Raw genomic sequence first — 27664 nt, forward strand, 5'->3', positions numbered from 1 at the left:
CATAATAATGATAATTAGATGATTATTCATAATATTCTATTCTATAAATTTTTTAATAATCCACGGGTACAAGGATTAAAAATCCGGATTCCATTACGTACCTTTAGTTTGCAATATTTTGTTTCCGGACCATAAGCAATACTTACTTTTGCAAAGTATCAAGATTTCACCTATTTTTTCCAAAAAAAGTTACAGATTGATTGTGCTATTCGGGTTGTGCTTATACCGAAGGGTGGGGTCACTGCAAACAATAAGTTTATAAAAAAATAAAAAGGAAAATATTTGCTTAAATTCTTAAAAAGATTTATTTAGCAATTTTCATTATTGTTTAAATTATTAATAACAAGGAAAGCAGTAGAAGATTACGAAAAATTAATTAAAAATGTTTGTAAAGTTTAAGGGATTATCAAAATTACTTGAAACTGAAATTAGATTTAACCTATTTTTTTACTTGAGAAGGTTGTAATATTTATTGATATAAAATTTTATCAAGCGAATTTCGAAATCACTTTTAATTAGCCATCGTCAATTATTACAATATAAGTAGGTATATTAAAATATAGATATGTTCATATTCGTAATGTTTTTTCTACTCAAACTACGTTATACTTTTTTTTAAATAATTCATATTTAATCAACATTTTTTATGGCTGAAGTAAAAGTATAAATTAAAATGAAATGTTTAAAATTCCCAAGAGTTCATCCACTTTAATCCATACATGGTAGAGTTTTTTTCACTTGCTGAAGGTCCACTCATCCCATAGGCCAATGGAACAAATAAATAAAAACTGTATACAATTACAGAGAGCACTATGCCAAAAGTAATGTGGTATATTGTATGCGAATGATAACGGTAGAGTTTTGGCAATTCTTCTAGAAGATAGTCGATTATAATACCTGAAAATATAATTATATTTAGCTTCTGCTTTTAAATATTATTTATTTCAATAATGTAAGTAAATGTAGGATTGCTTACGGATACTTGCTTTCAAAAAAGCAAAATTATATCTAAGTTACAACTAACCTAAAAAAAGGATAAAATAATACTTAAATATATAAAAAGGGTCTAGCTTTTTTTGTCAAAGAAAAAAAGGTTATAAGTATAAACAATATTTCGTTTTATTTGAAATTATAGTCTTAATATTCCCTATTGTAGAATGTCTCTATATAACTCACACACTCTTGGGCTAAAAGAAAAGTAAGCATTGAAAAAGTTTGCTAGGATTTATTGTCAAATTTATTTTAGAAACTACAAAACGATAAATTATTACTGTAAGTAATAATTTATCATATAATATTTACTGTAAGTAATAATATTTTGTAAAAATTGTTACTGATATTTAAGTATCTTTTTTTCTATTTTTCTATCGGTATATATCATTGTTTTTAGTACCCAGATAATAGAATCATATTCTAAAACAGATCAAACCAAGTTATTAATATTTTGCGTTTTTAATTATAAAACCATATGATTTATATGCTCCCCATAAAATAGTTTTAGATTACATTGCTTCGTAAATTTAAAATTTATCTTAAATTTAGGCAGCTAAAGTTGTAATATAATTAAAATAAAATATGTTTTAGAACACATTTTCACTTAATAACATCCTAATTAACTAAAATCTATATTTTTGTGGCGAATTCGTAATTTTGTTAGCTATTACGTCACTATTTAAATAAATATCAATTTAGAAAATACTATTAACGCTACCTTTCGTTTTAATTAATTTAATCTGAGTATAATAATTTTCAAATGCAATAATTTACTGGACGTATATATTTTTTATATAACCAGGAGCTACGGTTTTATCTATAGACCTTCGAGCTTGAGAGAATTTTTTGTGAATTGATACTTGTTTGATTTTGATAAAATGTTTCAAAAAGTAACAAAGAAAATATAAAGGCTATATTACTCTTACTAAAGCTGATATCAATTTTAATAAATGCATAAGTACCTACCCTTAAGTCTAAAGGAATTATATATGAATTTTATTGAAGAATTATCAATGACTAAAAATTTTTCCTTACATAATTCTATCACTATTTTAGTTTCACCTACCGCAAATTAAAACAAAATCACTTTTTAGTTATTAAGATATTTTCATCAGTTTTTTCAATAGAAAAGTTCTAAGGTTGCTATATCGGTTTAAGTTAGCAAGAGTCTCGGAAACACAAGATTTAGAAAAGTAGACAATTTGTATTTGTTAAATATTCCAAGACCAAAACTGTTTAGTCTCTAACACGAAAATCATTACTTTAGAAAAAGTAATGATTTTCGTGTTTACCGTGCAGTTTTCTGATTTCAAAACATTCAACTATTTCAAAATTTATTAATAATAGTTATTTTTTTTACTACCGTGTAATAAAATTTCATTTAACATCCCACACCGTAATCTGAGGGTAAATCAATTGCTTTCTTTGCCTCACCATCGTACCAACCATGCTATGCACTCACCTGTCAAAAGAATCTTAAGGCTAGTAAATTCTAATGGAATTGAAGTTTTGGGAATTTCCTTATTGCATTTTAAGAGTCTTATTAAGAATTTGTAATATATTTGTTTTTTCGAAATAATTTTGCTCAATGATTAGTAATTTGAAGTACCTTTGACCATTGTCATTCACAATAATATATCTTGTTTTTTCTTAGCTAATTTTGCAATGCCAATTGTTTACATTTTGAGAGATTATTATTACTACTTGTAAAACAGTTTAATTATTCTTGTTATTAAGATCAAGTCTGATAATTATTGTTAATTAATAATTAGTGGTTAGGTAGTCTAGCTTTTATTTTTTTTCAGAAATCAATTTTTTGTAATGGGGTTGATCCCGTGTATTGATTAAATAAATAAATAAAATCAATACTTCTTTATGGCTCTTGTATATCCTCTAGCATTTTTGACCATGGGATCTTGGGTAATCAAAGATTGAAACGTAAAAGCTATTTCAGGTGCAGTTACCATTATTTTCTTAAAAAGAAAAAAGGTAACATTTTTTACCTGTTTTAACTAATGGGAACTGTTATGTTACCTTGTTATTATAGTATACATGGAATTCTGTGACAGATTCACGCAGGTTCATTGCCAGGTGTGCAAAATATATGGTGTTGACTATACCTACCAGTTATCATCGAACTGAACAGCAATGCAGGAAAATAATGATGAAAATACAAGACTCTTCCCATGGCCCAGAAAGGTACAAAATGGAGTAGCCAGCCTGCAAACAACCACGCGCAGGCCTTAAGTTTTTGCTTCTGAGGCTCTAAAAAACAAATATTTTAATAAACATGGATCTTAACATTATGCAACATATATACCCGAAAATGATTTAATGTAACCTCTTTGTAATTTAATAGCACTTATCAGAAACATTATCAAAAACATGATCATAAAAAAGATATTGGCCCACCATATGACTGGATTACCTAACAGGTAGATTCGGTACTGCGAACCTGAGAAAAATTGACCCTGAAAATAAATAAAAAAAATAAACAATTTAAGGATTAAAAATAGTTTGAATTCCCCCTCTTAGGTAAGGTACTTTAAATATCAACATTAAAAACAAATATAACATTTTAATTTTGAATATGTTTATTTTTTTGTACACCTTTTAGTTGCATAGTTTTATTTTCTGTGTATTGTAAATTTCTTACTGTCACTGTTCTCTTCAAATTATTGGTTCTTATCGGCAGAAATAATGAAGAGACATCTAAACATTTGCAAATTGTTGCACGAGTCAGATATAAAATCTTTTTGAGTTCTTGCATTATCTTCGCTTAATCACTAACCAGGTTACTTCAAAAAAATACACATTTTGTGTCCGATTCAGAACATAAAACGTCTTTTAACAAATTAAAACAAACCTTAATTTTGACCCATTTCTAATGTACCCTAATTTCGAAAAAGAAGAAGAAGCAGAAGAAGAAAATGTGCTATAATACGTAAAACAAAATCTTGTGTACGAGCATCCTAAAAACTGAAAAATTACAAATTCATAGAAGAACCAATACATATTTCAATCATCAAGGCTAATAATATACTTTCGTTAATAAAAGTGATTTTAACTTTCTTTAGAACTTTTTAATGTTTAACAGGCAGAGGAACACGATTGTAAAATTCTTTACTAAGGTATCCAAGCAAGTTTATGGTAGGGGAAATTCCAGTATGACCAGTTAGAGAGAGGTTTAGGACATTTATAAATAAATGTAGCCGTTTTCAAGATAAAAAGAGAAAATAGAGTTAGGATTTTTTGAGATATGAAGAGGGGTTAACAAGAATCTATTAACCTAGCAGAACATAGGTATCTAACTCTTTTTTTAATTACGAAAATAATGTTCACTAACCCCTTGTTGCTTAGGCTCCCAAAAGGGATGCAATAACGAAGATGAGAACTCAATAAGGGAAAACACAGAATACACTGAACGTGCGACCACTCCTCCCAGTTCATGTTTTGCCATTTGTATTGCAAAACCTCCTAGGATGATAATTTGGATAAATTAGGAATATTTAGGATATGATCTTCGAATCGAAGGCGAGCATCAGTGATAATAGCAAGGCGCTTGCAGTTTTCTTTGTTTTACACTAAACATCAAGTCCTGGACGTCATATTTAAACGCCAAAATAAAGGTCTTATCCATATTAAACACAAGCCTGTTTTAAGCACGCCACCCGGATAAAATCTTAAGATCCTCAAAAACCTGAGAAACTGAACCACTTTGCTCTGCAGTCTCAATAAGCGTTTTATATACAGTCTAAAATCATTTACATACAGAAAAATAATAGTGGTTCTAACACTAAACCTTGAGGTACTCCAGGCTTAAGTAATCTAAAACCAGACGAACATCACGAACACCTAGATACTGTAACTCTCTGAGTACGATTTGTTAGATAGGATTCCGGTCATTTCAATGCTACACTCCTTAAATCATATTTATTGAGTTCCGACAACAGTATTCCATGATCTACATAAATGCCTCCAACACTCCAAAAAGATAAAAACAGCATCATGAGTCTCTTTACCAATTTGAACTCCAAATTGATATGCAGATAAAATGCTACTATGTAAAAAAGAAACAATTCTGCTTTTTCCAAGCTTTAACTATGTTGGAGAGGGTAGATAAAATAGTAATTGGACGGAAATTACAAACATCATTCAAATCCCCACCCTTATGTAGCGGGATGACCACTGCTTCCGGTGAATTAATTGTCATAAATTTAGGATTCAAAAATCGACCTGTAATCTTATACATTATTTTAACCTTAATCCGTTAATTTTAAGATAGGACAAGTAGTTAAGAAAGCTAATAATTTAACCTTAGTTTTAGAAAATAGTAAGAATTGTTATAAAACTCATTCTTTTAATCAAATAAAAATTTTAATTTTAATTAAATAAAAATTATAATGAAATAATTCATGAAATATTGCCCAATATTAGAGTAAAAAGACGTTTAATTAATGAACTATGGTCAGGATTTGAATAAACAAGTGGTAATTTAGATGCATCAGATGGCGAATAATATGGTATGTCAATAAAAGTAACTAAAACAAATGTAATAATAGAACAATGAAATTATTAATAGAATTATAATTTTGTTTTACGAGATATTAAAAATTCTATTTTTCCGCAAAAATAAATGTGCTGCATGCAAGTATTATAAGAACAACGTACCTTTTGAAATAACATTAGAAAATACATTTTTAATTCAAAAGTTCATTAATATAGAATGTTACGTTGTAAATAATAAAATAAAATATTTCTTAAAAATACCAATTATGCAACGTTTACATATTACCATTTATACTCTGCAACACAATATTTAATGAAACTCAGTTTAAGGTGATTGTACTGCCAACAAGATTTTTACTTAAAAATGAACTATACTATTACTTTACGAACGACCCTTGCTACCCCACAAGACTTCATATGCCAGAACTATGACAATTTAACGCAAGTAAATATTGGAAATGACCACCATGATTCTCCATGCACAAGAAGATTGTGCTTTGAAAATAACAAAAGATACATAATTGGTAAATACAAGGATTTTATGGCAGGAACACTATCGTTTAAAACCGATTACTTAGGGAATGGCAAATTCTGGATATCTATCTAGCTATCAAAGTTGTGCAGCATAATTGCTGCAATGGCTAATGCTAAGACTTGCCAATAACTAATGCTTGGCTAATGCCAAGACATCATCAGTGGATTCTGAACTAGCAAATACAATAAACGATTTTTTTCAAGGACGACTTACTCTCATGGGCAAAGAATATTGAAAAAGGGTGGGTGTTGAAAGATAAAATTAGAAAGTTGCTTGCTTCACCTCAGATTTGAGGTTATTGAAAGTCATTAACAGCGTCGAGGATTGAAACGTTAAACACTACATTTCAAGTGATAACAGCACACCAAAAACCTTGAGAATGCTTTGAAATGCAGACAACGATGTATTAAGTTATGATTATCCGGCTGACTATGAAAGTACGCTAGATTAGGTAACCAAACGTATATCACTCGTTGCACAGGTTTTTGATCCGCTAGGACTAATTGCTTCGTTGCTTATAAGGAACAAGCTTCTACTTCAGATCCTGTGTCAGGAAAAATTAGAGTGAGACGATAAGATGTCAGAGAAACGTTTATTAAAATGCTTGAGTATACGAAAGGATTATGAGAAAATAAAGTATATTAATGTTGATAGGCAAGTTATTTCCAACCATTTGAATTCCAAGTCTCATGTTGCGCCGCTGAACATCACTTTCAAGATTAGAGCTTTGCGATGCTTTTTTTGGGCAAGATGTTGCAATCAATCATACAGTCCAGTGAACTAAACCCTTCTGAAATCAGATATTGGTCTGATTCATTTATTGTGTCATGCTGGCTTGCCAGGAGCCATCAATTGGACAATTTTTGTGGTGAATAGGATCGCGAAAATATAACATTTAAATTAAAGGTGCTAAATGGGGCCATGTTGCATCAGAGGAAAATCCAGCAGATTTGGTATCAAGGGGTTCTGATTGTGAAAACTTAAAGTTTAATTTGTTATAGTTTAGTTTAGACTACTGGCCTCATGAAAATAGGGTTTTTAGTAAGGAGATTTCTTGATCAAAAGGCTGTTCGCAAAGTGTGTAGGTATTGCTTTAAATTTTGATATATTTTTTAACAGTTTTCATATTTAACTTTTGAGGTCCCATCAAGGAATGGTATATTGTATGCTTTTTCTACACAATGCTAAGGTGGTAAATAGAGAAAAAAAGGCTATAGTTAATTATCGGTCAAAGAAGTAGAGACAGTCTGGTGGTGATAGTTAAAATGGTTTAATTGAAAGATTTTGGTAAGAAATTGTTGTCTATTCCTAAAGAGGAACCTGTGGATAAAGGTAGCAAGTTAATTTTGTTAAATCCGTTTATAAATAGGCAAAGTTTGTTGCGTGTTACGAATTATCAGAAATTTCCGGCCATACTTCCTGATAAACATCAGGTTACAAGTTTGATTATCCTACAAAAACATTATAGACATACAGGGTGTTCATCTGAAAACTTCCCACCACGGATTTATCGAAAACCACTGTTTAAAAAAAAACGCCGAAATACGTCAAAAGGTTTGTCAAATAATGATATAGGCGATGTTCAAATTCCTGACGGACATTTTCAAAAACATGTTGTGCGATATCATGGCAGCTGTCGATGATGCGTTGACGAAGTTCAACCAAACTTTCAGGTTGGGGAGTAAACACAATAGATTTCAAATGACCCCATAGAAAAAAGTCTAACGGCGTTATATTAGGAGATCTAGCAGGCCATTCTATAGGCCCCCTTCGCCCTATCCATTTATCTGGAAACTCGTCGTCTGAAATATATTTCCAGCAAGACGGCGCTCCTCCTCACTATGTTCTTTTCGTTCGGCAATGGCTAGAAAACAAAACTTAAATAATGATTTCCCATGATGAAGACAACTCCAGTTCATTACACTTTTTTGCACTTATAAAGCGCTCCCTAATATTTTCCAGGCAGATGAACTGGTCGCAGTTGAATGACCACCATGAAGACCTTACAAGCCCTTTAAATTTCTTGAAGAAAGTTTAATTGTCTATTTAATAAAGTTTTGTCAATAACCTCCAGTTAACTATCATGTTATACGAGATTTGATATCAATAAAGGCAACAAAAAATTATCTACTTAACCTATCTTAACATTATAATCGATTTAATTAATAAGGGTGGTGCGTTTTTAAATTACGCATAAGACGCGTTGAGAAAAAAATGTTGAAAGGTGTTTTTTTATTTAAAGACCGAATATTTAAACGCATATTAGTTTACTTTATTCAAAGATTTAACTTACTTTGTAATTAATGGGCCACTGCCATGGTCTAGATGTGACTTCACCCTCTTTAGGTTTAAGGCCAGCATTGCCTTGAAACATAACTGCGTGAGATTCCAGAAATCTTTCTAGGAAACTGGGCGCGTAAACTTCAAAGCTTACGTTTGGCACTAAAATATAAGTAAATATCTAATAAAGTCGCCGCCAGACATCATTTATTTCGATCACCTGCCAAAACGCCTGCTTTTTACCAATCAACTATGTCGCCACCTGCGATTTACATGCCAGGTTTTTTGACAGGTTCAAGTAGGTTCTTTGAGTGGTGACCAAAAAAATTATTGGTCTTTATTATACTATTCATTCAGACTAGACAGGGTGTTTCGGGAGGAAAGGGAAATATTTTGGGAACATATTCAGAAGGTCAAAATAAGATAAATTAACACATATGTTTTAATCTGATTCTTAGCAGTTGCTGAAATAATCGGCTCTAAAGCTTTTTTTTGTGAATTTTTGGAATAGTTAAGTAACTCATGTTGCAGGTATTTTATCATTTTTTAATTGACTGGTAGTTTTGACAAGCATGGTTGTCATTTTGATTGATTCTGAGCGTTTCAATTTGAAAAGAGCAAAGTTTCCATTACGTAATGCCTCACACATTTACCCATAGGGAGTATGCTGCCATTTTATTCGCGTATGGTTTCTGTAAGGGTAGCGCATCACGTGCTGTTGATGAATACCAACGTCGTTCTCCAAATCGAAGAATTCCTAATCGAAAAGTTTTTCAGACAGTTTTTGCAAATGCTCAGGAAACAGGAATGTTTCCAAGCGTAAGAATTAATTCTGAACGAGAGGCGAAACTAAAGGTGGAAAATGAAGAAAATATTCTGGATATGGCTGAAGAGAATCCGGGTGTTAGTATGAGACAAAAGAACTTCGATTAACATCACATGTGGACGTTTGGAAGACACTTAGAAAAAACGGTTTTAAGTCTTTCCATATTCAACCGGTTCAACATCTTCAAGAGGATGATTATGGCTTACGGGTTCAATTTTGCGAAGGGATCCAATAAAATCCAGGCCAACATAAATACATTTTATTTAGCGATGAAGCTCATTTTACCTGCAATGGAATTAATAACCGACACAATGAACATCGGTGGTCAGATGAACATCCTCATGCCACGTTTGAACAAAACTTTCAACATCGATTCAGTGTTAACGTGTGGTGTGGAATGCTGAACGACCAGTTGTTTGGTCCTTTTGCATTAGATGAGCGTCTTACTGAAGAAGAATATTTACGCTTTTTGGAAGACCATTTAATACACATGTTGGATGATGTTCCGCTGATTGTTCGACACCGAATGTATTTTCAACACGATGGAGCCCCGTCTCGTTTTAGTCACCGAGTGCGTAATTTCTTAGACAATCGTTTTCCTAATCGTTGGATTGGCAGAGGAGGACCTCAAGTTTGGCCACCGAGGTCACCAGACTTTAATCCACTGGATTATTGCCTCTGGGGTGGATGAAAGCTCTAGTGTACGAAACACCAGTAGAAACTGTAGAAGGACTTCACAATCCAATTTTGAATGCTTTAAGTATTATTAAAAACAATCCTCAAGCAATTAAACGTGCAACACGAGCGCTTAACAAACATGCTGCAGCTTGCCTTGAAGAACAAAAAAACTTCAGAACCGATTATTTTAGAAACGGTTATGAATCGGATTAAAATATATGGGTTAATTTATCTTATTTTGACCTTCTGAACATGTTCTCAAAATATTTCTCTTTCCTCCCGAAACACCCTGTATAACAAACAAATATATCTTTCTACCTACATTTTTCAAAAAAATTCTCCTCCACATTCCATAATGCATTGGAGTCTCTTAAGTTTAGGTTGCAAGATACCTCTTGCTGTTCATAGGCCCATTTTGGCAATTGTTTACCGCTGGTAGATAATACGCAGGATTGTAAATAGTGAACAAACTTTAGCTTACTCGTTACTGCTGTTACTTTAGTTTTATCTTTTGCACCTAAAAAGTTAATTTATATTAGTTAATTAGATACGTTAATTTATTTTTTAAAGATGGTGGCACGAGGTGTGACAGAAAAAATAATGAATTAGCAATACTGCAAGTGAGGCTAGCTTGATAAAACACGTGTTCCGATGCTCATTTTTTCAGCTGCAATTAGTGATGTTGTCCTTTGATCAGATTTGTAAATTTTTTACCCAGGGTTTATCTTTTTCTCTGGCACAGATAATTAAAGATAAACAATGCTCAATGTCTGTGCCAAAATAGTGTCGGACAATGGACAAAATGAGCAAGGTTTCTTTAGTCGTCTTTCCTCAACTAAAAAAAGCCGGAATTACTAAATCGAAAATCAAATCAATGCTGATTTGTTTTTTGACAGATGCGCAATCAACCACAAAGATGGTTTCTTCCTCCAGGATAAGCTGTCAGCCTAGATTTTTATAAAAATCAGCACAAGGGCGATTCGCACCAGACCAGACCTTGAAGACGAATGCTTTAATACATACGCGGCATATGACACGGAGCATATGTCATACTACCCGTCACGGAATTTTTAACCTTAAAAGGCATTTCTGTGGTTTTCCATTCCTGTGACTTGGGACAAAAAGAGATTTTACGGGCTTTTAATTTTGAAATCCAATCATTCCATCCCCTCAAGGTGTACAGGTGGTATAAGACCAAGCGTTTCATCTGTCAATAAAAAAGTGGTGAAACTAAATTTAAAAGTTAACTAATTCTGCGTCTAGGGAGTGTAATTGGAAGAAATGTTTTTTAAAATCGTATAACCATAAACGGACTTGACGAAATAACAAAATTCGAAACACACATCAACAATAAATTAAAAGCAGCTTACTATCGCCTAAAAAATGTATATTACCTAAAAAACTGTCTACCCTCAAAAATTAAATACTTAATACCCTAATTTTATCATTATTTGATTATGGAGATGTGTACTCCGACTCTATAACAAGTTTATATAAAAAAAAAATCAGAAATTATAAAACACATGCATGAGATTCTCTTTTGGGATGTTAAAAGACAATAGAGATCCTATAACTCCACATCTAAATAATAACAAAATTTTAACCATGGAGAATAGAAGAAAACTTAATATGTACTGCTTTGTCTATAGAATAATCAAGACTGGGAAACCGAATTATCTGCATGACTGTTTAATGTCACTACCACACACGGCTCATGAAACTAGAAACATTTATTTATATAGAGTTCCTCTTCACCGGACGACAAACTTTCAAAAATCATTTACATACAGGGCGTGTAAGATTTGGAATGACCTTCCAACTACAATAAAATATTTTAAATAAAATAGTTTTAAAAGGCATGTGAAATTAATGCTCCTGCAGGCTCAACTATAGGCTCGCAACTAATTGATAGGTACCGGATGCACAACTAAGAGAGGTCGCCGGCCATATCTCAGTAACTAGTCATCCCACAGCGTAGGGAAAAAAATTTTTCTTATAAAAGCGGCAAAGAGAAATCGTTGGAAATTATTTATAAGTTCGTACGATGACCGCTAGGGGGCGTAATACAACATTGAAATAGAAAAAAATTGTTTTATTGAAAATATTTGAAGTGAATCCTAGAGAAGAATGATGCCATTTTGAAGTATGATAAATTCTAAACATTTTTCATTTCAAACTTTGTTTTTTAACTGTCAAATAATAGGTGGGGGAAGGGTTGAATATTTATATGTAAAATTGTTGATAACTTTTGATTGGCGTAACCAATTTTAACGAGCTTGCTTTTATTTTTAAGGGTAATTATCAGGTTTTTATGTGGTATAATTACTTATCCGACTTAGTTGTTTTGTTGAGCGCATGAGGGCGGTTTGTATTATTTTGGTGGACTTTTTCAGCGATTTTCTGGCAAATATTAAATACAACGATGTAATTTTTTTCATTTAGTCTAAAAGAGCTGAAAAAACATAAAAAGTGGCACAAACCGCAACTCGATATCTTATTTTATTCCGAAATTATTAATTAAAATGTTTTTGAACAATAAAAAAAACTCCAGAACTCAAATTTTTGTAATAAATAAATTGTTTTATATTTTTAATGGTGTCCTAGATGCTCAAACTGTTTTCCTTTATTTTCAATACATAGTCGAAGTAGTTGTGTCGTTGACAGAACCGCTGTCTGGATTTCTGCTGTGGGTAAGGAATTTATTGCATTGCGTATACGGTCCTGCATGTCGTTCTGTGTTGTGGGTGAGGTGGCAAAAACTAAATCTTTAATCCTTCCCCACAGATAAAAATCTAGGACAGTCAGATCTGGAGATCGAGCAGGCCAAGGAAATATACTTCCTCTTCCTATCCACAAACGATACTGCCTGGTTAAGTATTGATGAACTTGAACTGCAAAATGTGCAGGGCAACCATCATGTTGGAAAATTATTTGCCCTCTTGTTTCCAAATCAACATCTTCCAGTAACCCCGGGAGATCATTTTGCAAAAAATTTAAATACACATTACCAGAAAATGTTTGATTGAAAAAGAAAGGACCAATAATTTTTCCGCCAATAATGTCGCACCACACATTTACAGTCCATCTGCCTTGGTGTTGAGTCTCGCGGATCCAACGGGGATTTTCTTCTGCCCAATAATGCAGATTATGCAGGTTTACACCACCATCACTGCTAAATGATGCCTCGTCTGTCCATAATATCTTCGAGATAAATTTGGTATCTTCTTTAACCATGTTCAACAGCCAATGACAGAAATTAAGTCTGTTATCAAAGTCTTTTTCGAGAAGCGCCTGATGCAGAACCACGTGATATGGATGAAGTCTAAATAAAAAACAAATATAAGATATTACGATGCTTATTAGTATTATAACAAATAAAAATAGGTACCTATGCTCTTTCAGAATATTTTCTACTGTACCGTGGAATATTCCCAATTCCCTAGAAATATTTCGGATGCTTATGTGAGGGTTTATTTCAATATATGCCAAAACATTTATAACGTTTGCCTCTATGCGCCCTCGCCTTCGTCTTCGATGAATATTGCCGCGAATACTTCCAGTATTTCTTAGCCTGGTAGCTAAACCGGTAAAGACTGTATGATTATAGTGTCTTCTGTCAGGATATCTTTGGACATATATACGGGCTGCAATGCGTGCATTTTGCATTAACTCAAAATACACTGCTAACATATGCAGCTATGTCGTTTGGAATTACTGTTTGGCATTTTTAAAAACTTAAATGATTTCAAAAACTGTCTTCGACGTTACATTTGACATCGATCATAAACGTTTTATCATGGCCCCGAAAATATTTATCAAATTCATTTGTTTCCAAAGCTTACTACTAACCCGTGACGCAATAATGCCAGCGCGGCGACGGATTTCATCGTTCAAAAATATTTTAATTTATATTTTCGGAATAAAATAAGATATCAAGTTGCGGTTTGCGCCAGTTTTTATGTTTTTTCATGCTCTTTTAGCCCAAATGTAAAAAATTACATCGTTGTATTTAATATTTGCCAGAAAATCGCTGAAAAACTCCAAATTAAAACAAACCACCCTCTAGCGCTCAACAAAACAACTAAAACGACTAAGTAATTACACCAAATAATAGCCTAATAATTACCCTTTAAAACAAAAGTAAGCTCGTTAAAATTTGTTTGGCCAATCAAAAGTTATTAAGAATTTTAAATATAAATATTCAACCCTTCCCCCACCTATTATTTGACAGATTAGAAAAAAAGTTTTAAATAAAAAATATTAAGAATTTATCATACTTTAAAATGGCATCATTCTTCTCTAGGATTCATTTTGAATATTTTCAATAAAACCAATTTTTTTCTATTTCAATGTTGTATTACGCCCCCTAGCGGTCATCGTACGAACTTGTAAATAATTTCCAGCAAATTCTCCTTGCCGCTTTTATCAGAAATATTTTTTTCCCTACGCTGTGCGATGATTAGTTACTCAGATATGGCCGGCGACCTCTCTTAGTTGTACACCCGGTACATACATTTTTGTTTTACTCTTGTCTTTGGTTTTTCTTCTCTTTGTCTTTTTAACAATAAAGGAGCACGTATTCGCTTTTTGACCTAAAATACATACAAGTAAACATTATCAAAAATTGTCTGGACCGTCCATCAACCGTCTACCACCATTCGTCGTTTCCTCCGTCTCACTCTAGCATCAGGCTTATAATTAATTATTATGGAAAAATTATACTATAAATAAAAATATATTAAAATATTAATTACTTATATTCATTTTTAGCGCACACTCATGCAAATCTGTTGTTATTCTTTCTGTAATAATTTATTTAGTTTGATGATTTTTTTTGAGGTTTTTTTTTAGTTTTCTTGTTAATTAACTTTAAGTTGACGGGTTTGTCCCACTTTTGGCTTCTTTTGTTAGTAGCTAAAGAGAATCGATTGCTGAAAATCGCGGAACAGACCTTTTTGCCGGGAGAAGATGTAATTTAAAATATTAAATATATTATCTTTATTTTGTTTCAAGGTATGTATTGTCTCTTTACGGCAAATAAATTACTTTTGATTTGATAAAAGTAAAAAATAACGATCGGTATTTTCACTATAATTCTACATAGTTTCTATGTATATAAACTATATAAAATTTCAAATTAGGAAAGGAAAAGAGAGGAAAAGTCTATTGATCAACTCAAAAAATATCTTATTTAAGAAAAGAACGATGACTAGTTAAGGAAATTATTCATTTAAAAACGTTACCATTTCTTATTTTACTCTGGAAATTTATATATTTCCTATTTTCTTGTAAGTAAATAAATACATATATATATATAAAATATTTGTAAATAAGTATATAAAATTCATAGAAATAAGAAGAAAGACTCTTTACCGGCTTCAAATTCGTCACAGGACATTTCCCGTCTTGCATCTACATCCAATCCCAAAAATGCCACACCTACTTCCGATACTAAACATGTTAAATAAAAAAATATAAATTAAATATATAAGGATGAAGATGAATTGCTGATGAACGGTGGATGCCGAATCATTCAATGAATTGATTAATCATGATGATAATTCGTAAAGGAAGCCGACTAGTACTAACCACCTTGGTCGAGAGGCGTGGATTCAGCTAGAACTAAAAAAAAAGCGCCCTCCGTTTTATCCCGGATGGATCAGAAGATTCCGATGATCATCGAAACAGCAAATTACTAAAAGCACTATACCTACAAACTTAAAAGAAAATTTTAAAAGGACAGACAGAGGAAATTTATAAATACAATAAATGATTAACACGATAAATGTTTGCGGATGATATAAAATTGTTCACAAAAGTAGATATTGAAAATGATTGCGAATTCCTTCAAGTAAATCTTAATAAAGTTGAGAATTGGTGCAATGTCAATAGACTATATTTAAATGTTAATAAATGCCTCATTTTCTAGAAAACTGTTGCCAATTAATTTTAACTATAGAGCAAATAATGTTGTGTTAGCCAAAGTGGATAAAGAAATCGATTTGGGAATTACTTATGATGCGAAATTAAGTTTCGCCAAGCATGTAGCAAAAATAGTTTCTGAATCTGCTAAATTGTTGGGTTTTATTTATCGAAATTTGTCGGCATTTTGAAATTATGAATGCCTTAAAACTACTTTTTTTCTCTTACATACGCGCATTTCATTACACTTGTCGTTGTTGTTGTCGTCAGTGTCAAAAAATTAATTAATGTATTTTGGTGCAACTATTTGGTGTATTTTTATTTTTCCAAGTGTTGTTTATTCTTTTTGAGAGGCGAAAGCAGTATCATCCTGAGTTTTATTAGTAACTATACTTTATTACCTGTTATTGTGTGAAATATGAGAAAATTAACCGAATATGAAGGTTATGTTTCGGAGATGTTATGTCGTGTACTCAAAAAGAGGTGGTTCAGTTGTTTAATCCAACTCATCCTTATCGATCGCCTATTGGCCAGAGCATGGTAAGCGGAGTTGAAGCAAAGTTTCGTAAATTCGGGCATGTTCAAAAAGCTGGTCGTGGTTCAATAACTGAAGAAGATCTTAAAGATCGCATATGAGGGGCTTAACGTTCTGTTAACGGTCCAAGATAATCCCAAAGCCACAATCACATGCTTCTAATGTTAATTTATCGCGATCTACTGTGCATAAAATATTAAAAAAAGCAAAGTTCCAACCTTATAAAATATTCTTACTTCAAGAGCTATCGGAAGATGATTTTGATCGCCGAAATGAATTTTGTGAGCAAATGCAGCAATTATGTAATGATAACAATAATTTTGTAAAACGGAGAATATTTTCTGACGAAGCAAGGTTTACTCTAAACGGTCATGTGAACAGACAGAATTGTCGATACTGGGCGACCGAAAACCCTCATTGGTTCACAGAATGTCATACACAACACCCTCAAAAAGTCAATGTGTGGTGCGGTATAGTGAAAGGAAGAGTTTTAGGACCTTACTTTTTTGACGACATTCTCACTGGTGAGAGGTATTTGGTCTTTCTTCAAAATGATCTTATCCCCGCTCTGATAACTTTGTATCAGGATTTGGAAGAACCCGACAATGCAACCAACGTCATCTTTTTTTTCAGCAAGATGGAGCCCCGCCACATTCTGCTTTACCCGTTCGCAATTATCTAGATGAAGTTTTTCTAAATCGTTGGATAGGCAGACGAGGGTTCATTGAATGGCCCTCCAGATCGCCAGATTTAACTCCCCTTGATTACTTTTTATGGGATACTTAAAAAGTAAAGTGTATGTCACTAAACCAGGGAGTTTAGAAGATTTAAATGAACAACTACGCCAGAAAATTAGAAATGATACTCCAGATGTCATTGACAACGTTCCAATAGAATTTTTAAATCACCTTGGTTATTTTCAGGTTGTTAACGGTTCTCAATTTGAACATTTAATTTAGATAGGTATTTTTTTAATTTTATATTTTATCATAATTTTTCGTTCAAAATTGCTTGTGTATTCACTATTCATTTGTACCATATCCTTTGTGAAAAAATGCGGTCTTTCTGATTCTGCATTAAAAAATGGTGGTTTCCATTTAAAAAACATGTTAATGACGTCTTATCTTTTTTGACTCACCCTGTATATTTAATTTCTACGTAGAAAAACCCTAAACTAAATATTAAAATCTACGAGTTCGGGCATTTTTTTAAGAAACGGTTCATTTCATTTTTATTGAATTTATCCGCTTCTTTACGGCTGCACTGTATATATAGTCTGTTTAAGTACATAGAATGTTAAATCTTTTTATTTTCCATTTTTATACACACATATTTTCTTATTTTCTTTTTACTGTCCTATTTTGGATATGTTGAAGAAGCAAAATATTTTTATTATTTATCTTTTCTTTTTTCAAATCAAATTCAAATGATACTGACCCAAAATAATAATATGTACTTATTGTATATGGTAATTGATAATATTTCTTGAACGCTTTCGGATTTCTTAACTAAAACTACTATTCTTTTTAAGAAGTTTTTGTTTGTGTTAATATTTATTTATTTTATTAAATCTCTATGACTATCATTGTAGTATTCAAACAATGATTTATTTATTTTTCCCTAAAAAGTTCAAGGTCAACTTGTCTAAATTTGACAAAATTATTAATATCGCTATAACTTTGTTGTTTTTAGATTTAGGCATTAGTGTAAATAAACTTTTTATTAGGAAAATTATTTTCTTTTAATTTATGTAAAAATATACAGGGGATTGTATTTAACAAAAGTATATAATTTGTTCTATTTTTACCACTTTAATCAGCAGAAAAAATCCTTCTAGTTTGCTAATTTACCCGACCCTTTATTTTAAATATTAACAAAGACACCCATAGTGCCGACATAATTGGAGGCATCCTGTATATATCTTTTGTTTAATTATAGTGATGAATATTTCTGGAAAGTATTGTCAGAAATAATAAGCTAAATATAACTAAAATATAGGTTACATAAAGATATCTGATTACAAAAAAATTATCTACTTGAGTTTACAGAACTAACTAAATTAATTTATATTATTTATACATTTCATTTTTGTGTAGTGATAACATTTTATTCGATACATCAAAGTTGTAGCAACTGTTTGCTTAATCAGTCTTTTAGTGTGCAATATGCCACTTAATGTTGTTTCACCCAGTTTATTCCTAAGTTTGGTTTTATTTAGGTATATACAACTAAAAACTGTTTCTACACATGCACTGCTATGGGGTAAAATAAGCAATGATTTAACAAACTTGGCCAATTCGGGAAACATCTCAGAATCGCCTCCTCTCTTTATTAGACACACTGTTTTCCAGAAATCTGTGGAGTCCATGGTAAAATCTATATCAAAAATTTTTAAAAGTCTATACTCCCGATCTAATGTATTTAAATCAGAGACTACGTATGGAAATTCTTTTGCTACATTACCAATGCTCTCAATAGTAGAAATATTTGATGATTGTAAGAAGCGTAATAATTTTAATATTTCTATTGCCCTGGTGTTAAAAGGAAACCTTGTAAATAACTGGTAGGCTGCTTCTACGAAAAACTCTAAACACTTTAATCTGAAAGATTTTTTTGTTGCTCCGTTAATATATTTTGCTCAAATGCTACTGCTATTTTGGGTCCCATATACACTTTTCCGAGAGGGAGATAGTATGCAGGATTACGATATTGGATTTGTATTATATCAGTGTTTTTTAAATATTCGGGTCTTATATAATAGCTCAGTAGCATTTTATAGGCAGCACTGATTTTTGAGTATAAATAATAAATTTTAGGATTTTCTGATTGAAACTCTAAGTTTAAATCATTAAAAATTGGCAAAACATATTCTAAGAACTGTAAGTATAATTTAGTGGTGGGGTCGTTTAGCATATCATTAATTTCTGTAGCACCAAGGGATGATGCCTCAAATACCTCACTTCTAAAGTAAAGCTTTAATGCTTCATATTGCTCAAGAACTCTCAATATTGCTGCATTTAAGGACAACCATCTCGTCTGTGCTGGATGTAAAAGTTCATGGGGCTTTATGTTCAGAAAGGTTTGAAATTCTTTAAATTCTGACTGTCTTTTAAAACTATGCTGAAAATAAGAGTAAGTATTTCTAACAAACCTTTTCTAATGTATTGGGTAACTTCTCACACGCATAAGAAGCACATAGTGCTAATGAATGGCAAATACATTTCATAATAAATAAATGGGGAATGTCTTTCGATAAATCAGTTTTCAGAGAATTTTTTCGCCTCATGACTGTCTGCAGCAAAACCATATTTGTTTTGTACGGTATTTCGTAATTATTAAAAAAATATATAATAGTATTATATAAATCTTCGGCACTTCCATCGGTCACGGGAATTAACTTAAAAAATTCCTCTTAATATATATTAATAAATAATTATTAATACTTAATACTTAATATATATATTAACAATATAATTGTTAAATATTTACTATTAAAGCGTAACACAATTCCTAAATTTTTTACCGCGGAATTATCAGTAGATTCATCAGCAAGCAACGAGAATTTTTCTTTTTTCAGTGTGTCTACTAAAGTTCGAAAAGTTAAACTCAGAAAATTGTGCAGGCATAAACTAGTCAAAACTATTTTATCTGCCTTCTCAGGGTGCATTTGCATTTTATTTAGGAATAGTCTGAATTTCTGATACAAGATTCCAAAGCTGTTTTCTACGACTCTTCGTGCTCTACTGACTCTATAATTAAATCCCTTTTATCTTCCGACAAATGTTTTCCTGGGAAAGGCCTTAATAAATATTATTTGGCAGGAAAAGCTTCATCCCCTACTATTACATAAGGCAGAGGTTCAGTTCCTTTAGTTAGAGACCGGGCAGCTGGCATGTTAAATCTATTATTTTCTAGGGCTTTTCCCATAACTGAGTCAGAAAAAATGCCTCCATCAGAGTTTTTGTCGTAACTTCCTACATCCACGGCAAGAAATCTGTAATTTGCATCAACCAAGGCTAACAAAACAATCGAGAATGTTTTCTTATGATTAAAAAATAACGATCCGCTATTTGGCGGTGCTTGAATGTGCATGTGTTTCCCGTCAAGGGCGCCAACACAATTGGGAAAATTCCAAAATTTTTCAAATTCTTCTGAACTTTTTCTTAACATATCTTCTGTTGGTCGCGGCACATAAGTTTTAGACTCTGCCAAATAATTTCACTTGTGTTATGAACAATTTTTTGCACTGTTGAATGACCCAATCGGAAATTGAAAGATAGGGTTTGGAAGTCTGAACCAGTTGCCAAATATCTGTAAAAAAGAATAGTTACAATTAGTTTTTGTCAATACTTAGCTACTTTTTTGCGACTATAAAAATACGTAATAGTACCTATAGAAATACGTAATTAACTATGGTGATGTAATAAATAAGTAACAACTATTAAAAGAAATATATTTTTTAGCAGAGAAATGTAAAGCCCATTGGAAAAGTTTGAGGCACTCATTCCAACGTGCTGTTAGAAGCCAAAATAACCAAAAATGGCCAAGGTGCTGAAACAACAAAGAAATAGAGAAAAGAGATATTTTGAAAATTTCACATTTCTTGTCCCCTACATAAAAGGAAGACAGTATGTTTACACGAATATAATTTTTCCAAATTACTACTATACTACAAAATATTTTTTTTAGGTAATTCACAAATATGGACGATGGTCATATAACAGCTCAAGAGGTTAATTTTGAGGAAACATTAACAGAAGATGCTGTAAATATTAACCCCGAAAATTCAGAAAATGTTGAAACCGTAATCCAAAATAATTCGTCATCGTCACAGATAACAACTACTCCAACGCAAGTTGGAAATACACGAAAAAAATATACTACCACAAAGACGCATATCAATAAAAATGTCAATGTCAAAAGGGATGGAGAAAGCATCCCAAATATTTTCAAAGAGTTTGTGGAAGAAAAAAAACGAAGAAATGAAAAACGAACAGCAGCAAAGCCTCCTATAGAAGATTTTTTTTTAAACTTAGGGAAGTCTACTTTTCCACCATACTGGCAAGCTTCTGTTAAGAAACAGGCGTTTGAAATTGTCATTAATACAGAACTTACGCTGTTATGAAAACAACAGTCGACATCTTTCTCGCACACTGCATTGTCTATGTTTTCCCCTGAACAATATTCATCTAACTCCACTCAAACTCGGAATCGTACATCACAATATACTTCCAATTACGCAAACCCTCCATATCCTTCATGCTCTACATCCACTCATAATTTTCGAGAATACTATAAAATACAAAACATTACAGCCATTTCACATATACGGTACTTTCCTTTTGTAATATATTTGATAAAATGACATAATAAAATGATTATTTTTGTAATTTTTATTTGTTTGAATTTTACTTAAATTTTAGTTTCGGCGTCATAAAAAAATGCCTATGACGAAACAAATTGATATTAATGGTAGGTAGGTATTCCATAATATCATTCCATAGTATAAACACCGTCTAACAATATTCTAAATAGTCGAATCACTAGCTTTGATGTGGCGATGTACCGCCAGTGGCCTTGAAACGCAATGCTCGATTCAGCCGGCGACATACGAGAGCCGTCTGGCTGGTTGAGCCAGTCGCAGATAGGCGAGGGCGTCGGCGGAGGCAGGAGGGGAATTTTTTAGCACGCAGTCGACTTAAGTCTAATAGCATATTGTTAGACGGTGGTATAAATACCTATATACCTACTTACCTCAAAAATACTGTCAACCTTTCACGAACCCCGATACATGGTCTCCAATTAGTGTCCTGTCCTGTCATATACGGCGAAACTATTTCCACCAATTCATTAAATTTCTTTTATGACATTCTCATATATTTGTAAAATTTCACTTCGTCTTCCATCAATCTTCCCGAAATTAAATGAAACTGACCTTCCTGCATCCTGTATTTCGACAAGTCGTGCACCCAATATTTTCTTTTCTTTCTTTTTTTCTCTTCTGTTAATAATACAGCGAGAGCAAATACATCATCATCGCTGGATGAAGAGCTCGACATTTTGAGCTCTAAATACCTTTATTTCTTCCAGTTTAATCTCAATTCTCCTCAAGCGAACTCTATCTAGCAAAACACGGAACTAACTAAAAAAAACGTTGGTCCATGCAGCCGTCAAACCGACGCGACGCGCTGCTGCAGCTCAGTGGGAATGATTTGCACCGAAGCGTCATTTGACACGCCGCGACGCGACGGTGCCGCGCTACTGCCGCATGCTCTGTGGGAATTGACCTTTAACCGCATGGTATCACAGCCTAGTCCCCGCAGGCGGAAGTGATTGTACAGGTTAGGATATAATACCTTACCCCGTACTTACATGTCTTCCTAATTTTTAATCAACGGTAAAACTGATTGAAAAGAAATCGAGTAAGTTTATATTGATATTTTGACAATTATTACGATAATACGCAGATTATACAATTACAATACAAATTGTTTTCTATGATCCTTACCTTGCACTAAAATTCTCCAGATGTCGTTAGCATCCCCAGTACCATTTTCTCCGTAACCGGTGACCTGGTAGTGCTTTTTCGTTATGGGGGCCTGTTCAGAATGCGAATGTAAATTTCTTCTGGTAGTAATATGCTCTAATCGGACTAAATCTCCACTTTTTACTATTTCCACACCATCAACCTTCTCAGTATTGTATTTTTTAATAAGCCATTTGTTGTTATCGTCTTTGTGAGTGTAAGTGGTGACCTATACATTAGGAAAATTAAATTTTCAATGAATTATGTAAATATAAAATACTGAAAAAATGACAGTCTCGGAAAATAATAATTTTTAGAAGTATTAAATTTTCATATAATTTCTTGACAAAATTTCCAAGCTATCAAAAAAGCGCATCCTATTAGCTAAATCTTTATGTAGTACGATATTGGTCTTTTAACGACTACTTAGTACTTAGATAGAGTCGAGGTGTGAAGGCAAGTAATAACACTTTTAAGTGATTTTGGTATCATAGTGTCAGGCGTACCAGTATATTATGACGGATGATTTTATCTGCCTAGATGATTCTAACATTAATATCTCAAATAACATTAAATACATATAACTAATTTTTTGAAAATTATATTTCTGAACACATAGTAATTAACGAACCTACGCAAACTACAGCATCGTATTCAGCTTTAATTCATCCTTTTTTTGTAAACAATGGCGAATTAGCGTACCTTATGTTATTTTGTAATATGTTATCTCTGAATTTCTCTCTAAAAATTCGATGAATGAGTTAGTCGCGTTCCTGTACCGTCTTTTTCTGGGTTACGCGTGGTAACTGCATGGATTCCTAAACAAACATTGCCTCAACTATGTCGAAATTACATGGGATAGCGATATCAGAGGTAGAAACATATTCAAGTCAACAATCAACTTATGGAACAGCGGGTAAAGTAGAAAATATAAAGAAGCAAAGTTTTTTGACGACGTCACTGGTAAAGATTCCTTGTAAAGAATTATTTGTTATTTAAAAGACAGTTGAGATTATTTGAAATTAGTTCGGAAAATATGTCACAAAACTGTAAACGGCGGTCGTTATCATCTTCATTTCATTCTTGAAGAAGTTGAATTTTATATGGATGCCATTTATTATGTTTTAGAATTCTATGTACAGTGTACAGACTCCCGTTACACGAAAGAGTTTTCCGCTACGGTCATACTAACTTCATCGAGAATACCGACTTCAAATGTCTTATTTCTCACTGGATTTTCAATATTCCGTCTTTTATTTGAAACCGAACCAGTTTCCCGAAAATCTGCCGAACTCTGGGATGTGACCATGATGTACGTATTTATCTGCATGTCATTAAACAAAGTTGCCGTTAGTCTTGCACATTGATTGTTTATAAAATATAATTCAATAATTTCTACTCTCTCCGCAATAGAATAAACCATTTTTACTGAATCAAAAAAAAGCACAGAAATAACTAATTCACATCAACTTGTTCACTGAAGATAAAGTCGGATTGTTGACTATTTTTGTTGAAAGTTTAAAAACACTTTACTTACATACCTAAAATATCCAGTAAAATGTTTAGAATTCCATTGCTTGGCGATGCACAGCTCATATTTAAAAAACAAAGCGCTATTGTAAAGAAAATTGAATACCGTCTCAAAAGACTTATCACAACACACCCCTTTCAACTTCCAACGCTAAGGGGTTGAAGTTGTGGGCTTAAAAATTTAAACAAAAAATCGTTTTTCTAAAATCAAAAATCGACGGGTGCCAGCGTTTTTGTTTTGTAAATCAAGAACCTCTAAAAACTAGCGCTAAAAGTATTAAACAAAAGTATTGTTTCAAATCTTTGACAAGCTCTCATACTGCGAAAACTCAAGTTAGCAATTTTAAACTTGGCAGTTGTAACTAAAATAAAAAGATCTTTAAAATAAGTTATCACTTGACTCCCACTCCTATTTAAGATTTTGAGGGTGGTTGCAACCCCCGCCAAGGGGTTGATGTTAAGGGGTTAAAAGTATTAAAAAATTTGTCCTCTTAAAATCAAAAATCGACGGATTTTTGAGTATTAAAATTATTTAAAATTACATATATTTAATAAAATTACATTTATTTAAAATTTTTAGAAAAGCCCCAAACCTTAATGGACTGTTTTCGATGGGCCACCCTGTATATATATGTCTGTATGATTTCATGTTATGTAAATATGTTGAGTCTATCCTTGCTTATAAGCCTATGGTGGAACATTCAAAATACAATTAAAAATAAAGTAAAAGTAGAAAAACATTTACAATAAAAGTATTTAAAGGCAATTACCTAGTTTTTAAGAGTAAAAATACAAAATAAAATTGAAATAAAATAGTTTAAATTTTAAAAGCTACAATGGTTTGACTGTAAAAAGTCTAGTTAAGTTAATTAATATTAATATATTCTTCTAAGCTGTAAAAAGGATTCGTTGTTAAAAGAATTTCCTATTAAAAAGGTTTTCGTTAGGTTAGGTCAAATGATTTGAATAGTAGGCAAAGTTTAGTAATTGATAAGATGGTGCAGGGGAATAGCTATCTACATAATATTAAAGAAGAGCTGCTAATAGACTGCGCCATTCAATCCATTATATCCTGTAATTTTTTTTTGGAATTTGAGTGAATTTATACTTAATAGCTTGATTTGTATCTTAATAATTAACTTAATGTTGATTATGATAAAAATAAAAGTCGCTTATTATTATGATCTTACTTGTTGCTGTCTTGCTCCAATTCCTTCAGGATACAAATGAAAATGAGAATGTAAATAACCACCTCCGGTTCTATGGTTTTTCAATGTAATAATAGCCCCATAGGCCACCTGATGTGGCATACTGGCATTATATAAACTATTTCCTATAAGTTGGGACTGAAAGGCTGAGCTATAAAAACCGTCACCATTTCCACTAGAACAAAATTTTAAATTTATGGGTTGCAACATAAATTATAATAAAGATATTAAATTTAAAAACTTAAAATACCTACCTTCTATTCAAAATCTTCAAGTGGATGTAGAAGAAAGTTGTATAAAGGAATATGGGCAGAATAATTAAACACAAAGCTCTTGCTAGTAGGTGTTTTAAAGAGTCATTCTGAAATATAAAATTATAAGATATAATATATCAATTTCAAAAAATGAAATAAAATAATAAGCGGGCCAAATGTTTTTGGCTTAATAAAAATTTTTAGTTCTTTAAGAATTTGCCGAAGCTATGCATTGCATCCAGCCAACTACATACTTTTTAAACAAATATTGAACATTTTTACGTTTCTTATAACACAGACCTTTTTACAAATAAAAAGCAAAATAGACCCGAGCAAGTCTTCTTTACATTTTTCTAACAAAGCATGAGAAATTAGCTTTAAATATTAGCTACTAATTTTTGGATGTATCTTTTTTATTTTTCTTTTAACAATGTCATTTTTAATGTAGACAAAATCATTTCAAAAATGTTAAAGAATTTAGAAATGAGAGCTTCTCAATTGCTAAAATGTTATAGATCTAACAGATTCGTAAAAAATGCTTAAGCGAAAACTTGATTAAAGAAAAAGTACCGTCTTATTAAGTACGTATCGACAAAAAGTGATTTGGAAAACCGTGGATCTAGCGAAAAAAGTCCAATAGAGCAAATATGTTCTTCTGATAAAAGAACAAACTAATTTCGATACGTTTAATATTGAAAGGAGAGCAAAACACCGTTGCTGTGGTCGAAAATTTAAGATTTTTTTAGGCATGATGACTCGATATCTACCCTTACTTACTACCCTTACCCTTACTTAATATCATTGACTTAAGTAAACTGGCATATTTAAAAAAAATCATAAATTTTTACCCACAGAAACAGTGTTTTTTAAGTTCTAATTGTCAAACATATCGAATTTAGTTTCTTCTCTTATCAGAACAAAATAATTCTAATTTTTTAAGATATGTCGAGTTACTCAAATGATTTATGTGTGAGTTACTCAAATGATTTATAGTATTGAATGTGATATAATTGTGCCGATATAGCAAAATCAGTAAAGAGTAATTTTTTGCGTTGAGAATATACTTTTAATGGTATTTATAATGCACGTAAATTTTTTCATCTGTTGAGTATCAATTTTCATAAGCGCCGCTACGACATCGCGCGCATCCTCGTAGATGGGCAAGCGATCGGTTGCTAGTATTCCGTTGCTAACATTATTCTGGTAAATATTGATTTATGTATCCACGGATCAAGCCCATTATAAAATTGTATAAACCAAAGATAAAAATTAAATCAAATAGACCTAACTACTAGTACGTATGACTAGTAAGAAACTATACGTACGTACTAGTAAGAAACTATACACTAATATATGTTTATGAAATAAAAAAAAGAAAAATGTGCATATAAAACAGGACTAGACATCTTACATATCACATGAACCAAACAACAATCTTATTGTTCAGAAATGGCATTAGCATGACTTGCACTAATTGTTTAAATACTCTAATTTTTAAAATCTCATACATTTCCAAATACTCTTATAACCGCCATATCAGTTCCCTTATAATTTCACCTGCTCATCATCGATATTAGTTTATTTATATGCAATATTAACTAGACGCCGATTTGACCGAAAACAGGTTTTATGCTGTATCCAAATTTATTTTGTTTATGTATATTTTTTTTACCGAGCGTAGTTAGTTTGTATTATTCACAGCAGAAATAAACTCTTCGCGCATTCTCAAGTAATTTTTTCTAAAATTCTTTAATATTTTACTTTTAAGAGTCCGAATCTTGTATGTAAATGGTTATGTAAATATTAAAATTATCATTATTATACACAAGAAGGCATATTTACATTCATTCTTATACGCGTACACATAC

At 31.9% G+C, this 27664-nt stretch overlaps 1 protein-coding gene and 1 long non-coding RNA gene across 2 annotated transcripts in view; both read right to left on the reverse strand.

Moving 5' to 3' along the window:
- Positions 1–279: 279 nt before the first annotated feature.
- Positions 280–27664, reverse strand: part of LOC126734395 (protein O-mannosyl-transferase 2) — a 101401-nt gene continuing 74016 nt past the window's right edge. Inside the window, exons 6-13 of the mRNA XM_050438008.1 lie at positions 25797–25903; positions 25525–25717; positions 22787–23033; positions 10144–10338; positions 8331–8479; positions 3314–3464; positions 3118–3258; positions 280–897 (exon numbers count right to left, since the gene is read on the reverse strand). Coding sequence (XP_050293965.1) covers positions 683–897; positions 3118–3258; positions 3314–3464; positions 8331–8479; positions 10144–10338; positions 22787–23033; positions 25525–25717; positions 25797–25903 — 1398 coding nt within the window. The 3' untranslated portion in view covers positions 280–682. The remainder of the gene's footprint in view (positions 898–3117; positions 3259–3313; positions 3465–8330; positions 8480–10143; positions 10339–22786; positions 23034–25524; positions 25718–25796; positions 25904–27664) is intronic.
- Positions 10349–15063, reverse strand: LOC126734416 (uncharacterized). The gene is made up of 3 exons (XR_007660044.1): positions 14208–15063; positions 10878–11028; positions 10349–10817 (listed from the first exon to the last, which is right to left on the reverse strand). It is a non-coding gene; the product is annotated as an uncharacterized LOC126734416 (long non-coding RNA).

This window comes from Anthonomus grandis, chromosome 3, assembly GCF_022605725.1.
Source record: "Anthonomus grandis grandis chromosome 3, icAntGran1.3, whole genome shotgun sequence".
Lineage (NCBI taxonomy): Eukaryota > Metazoa > Arthropoda > Insecta > Coleoptera > Curculionidae > Anthonomus > Anthonomus grandis.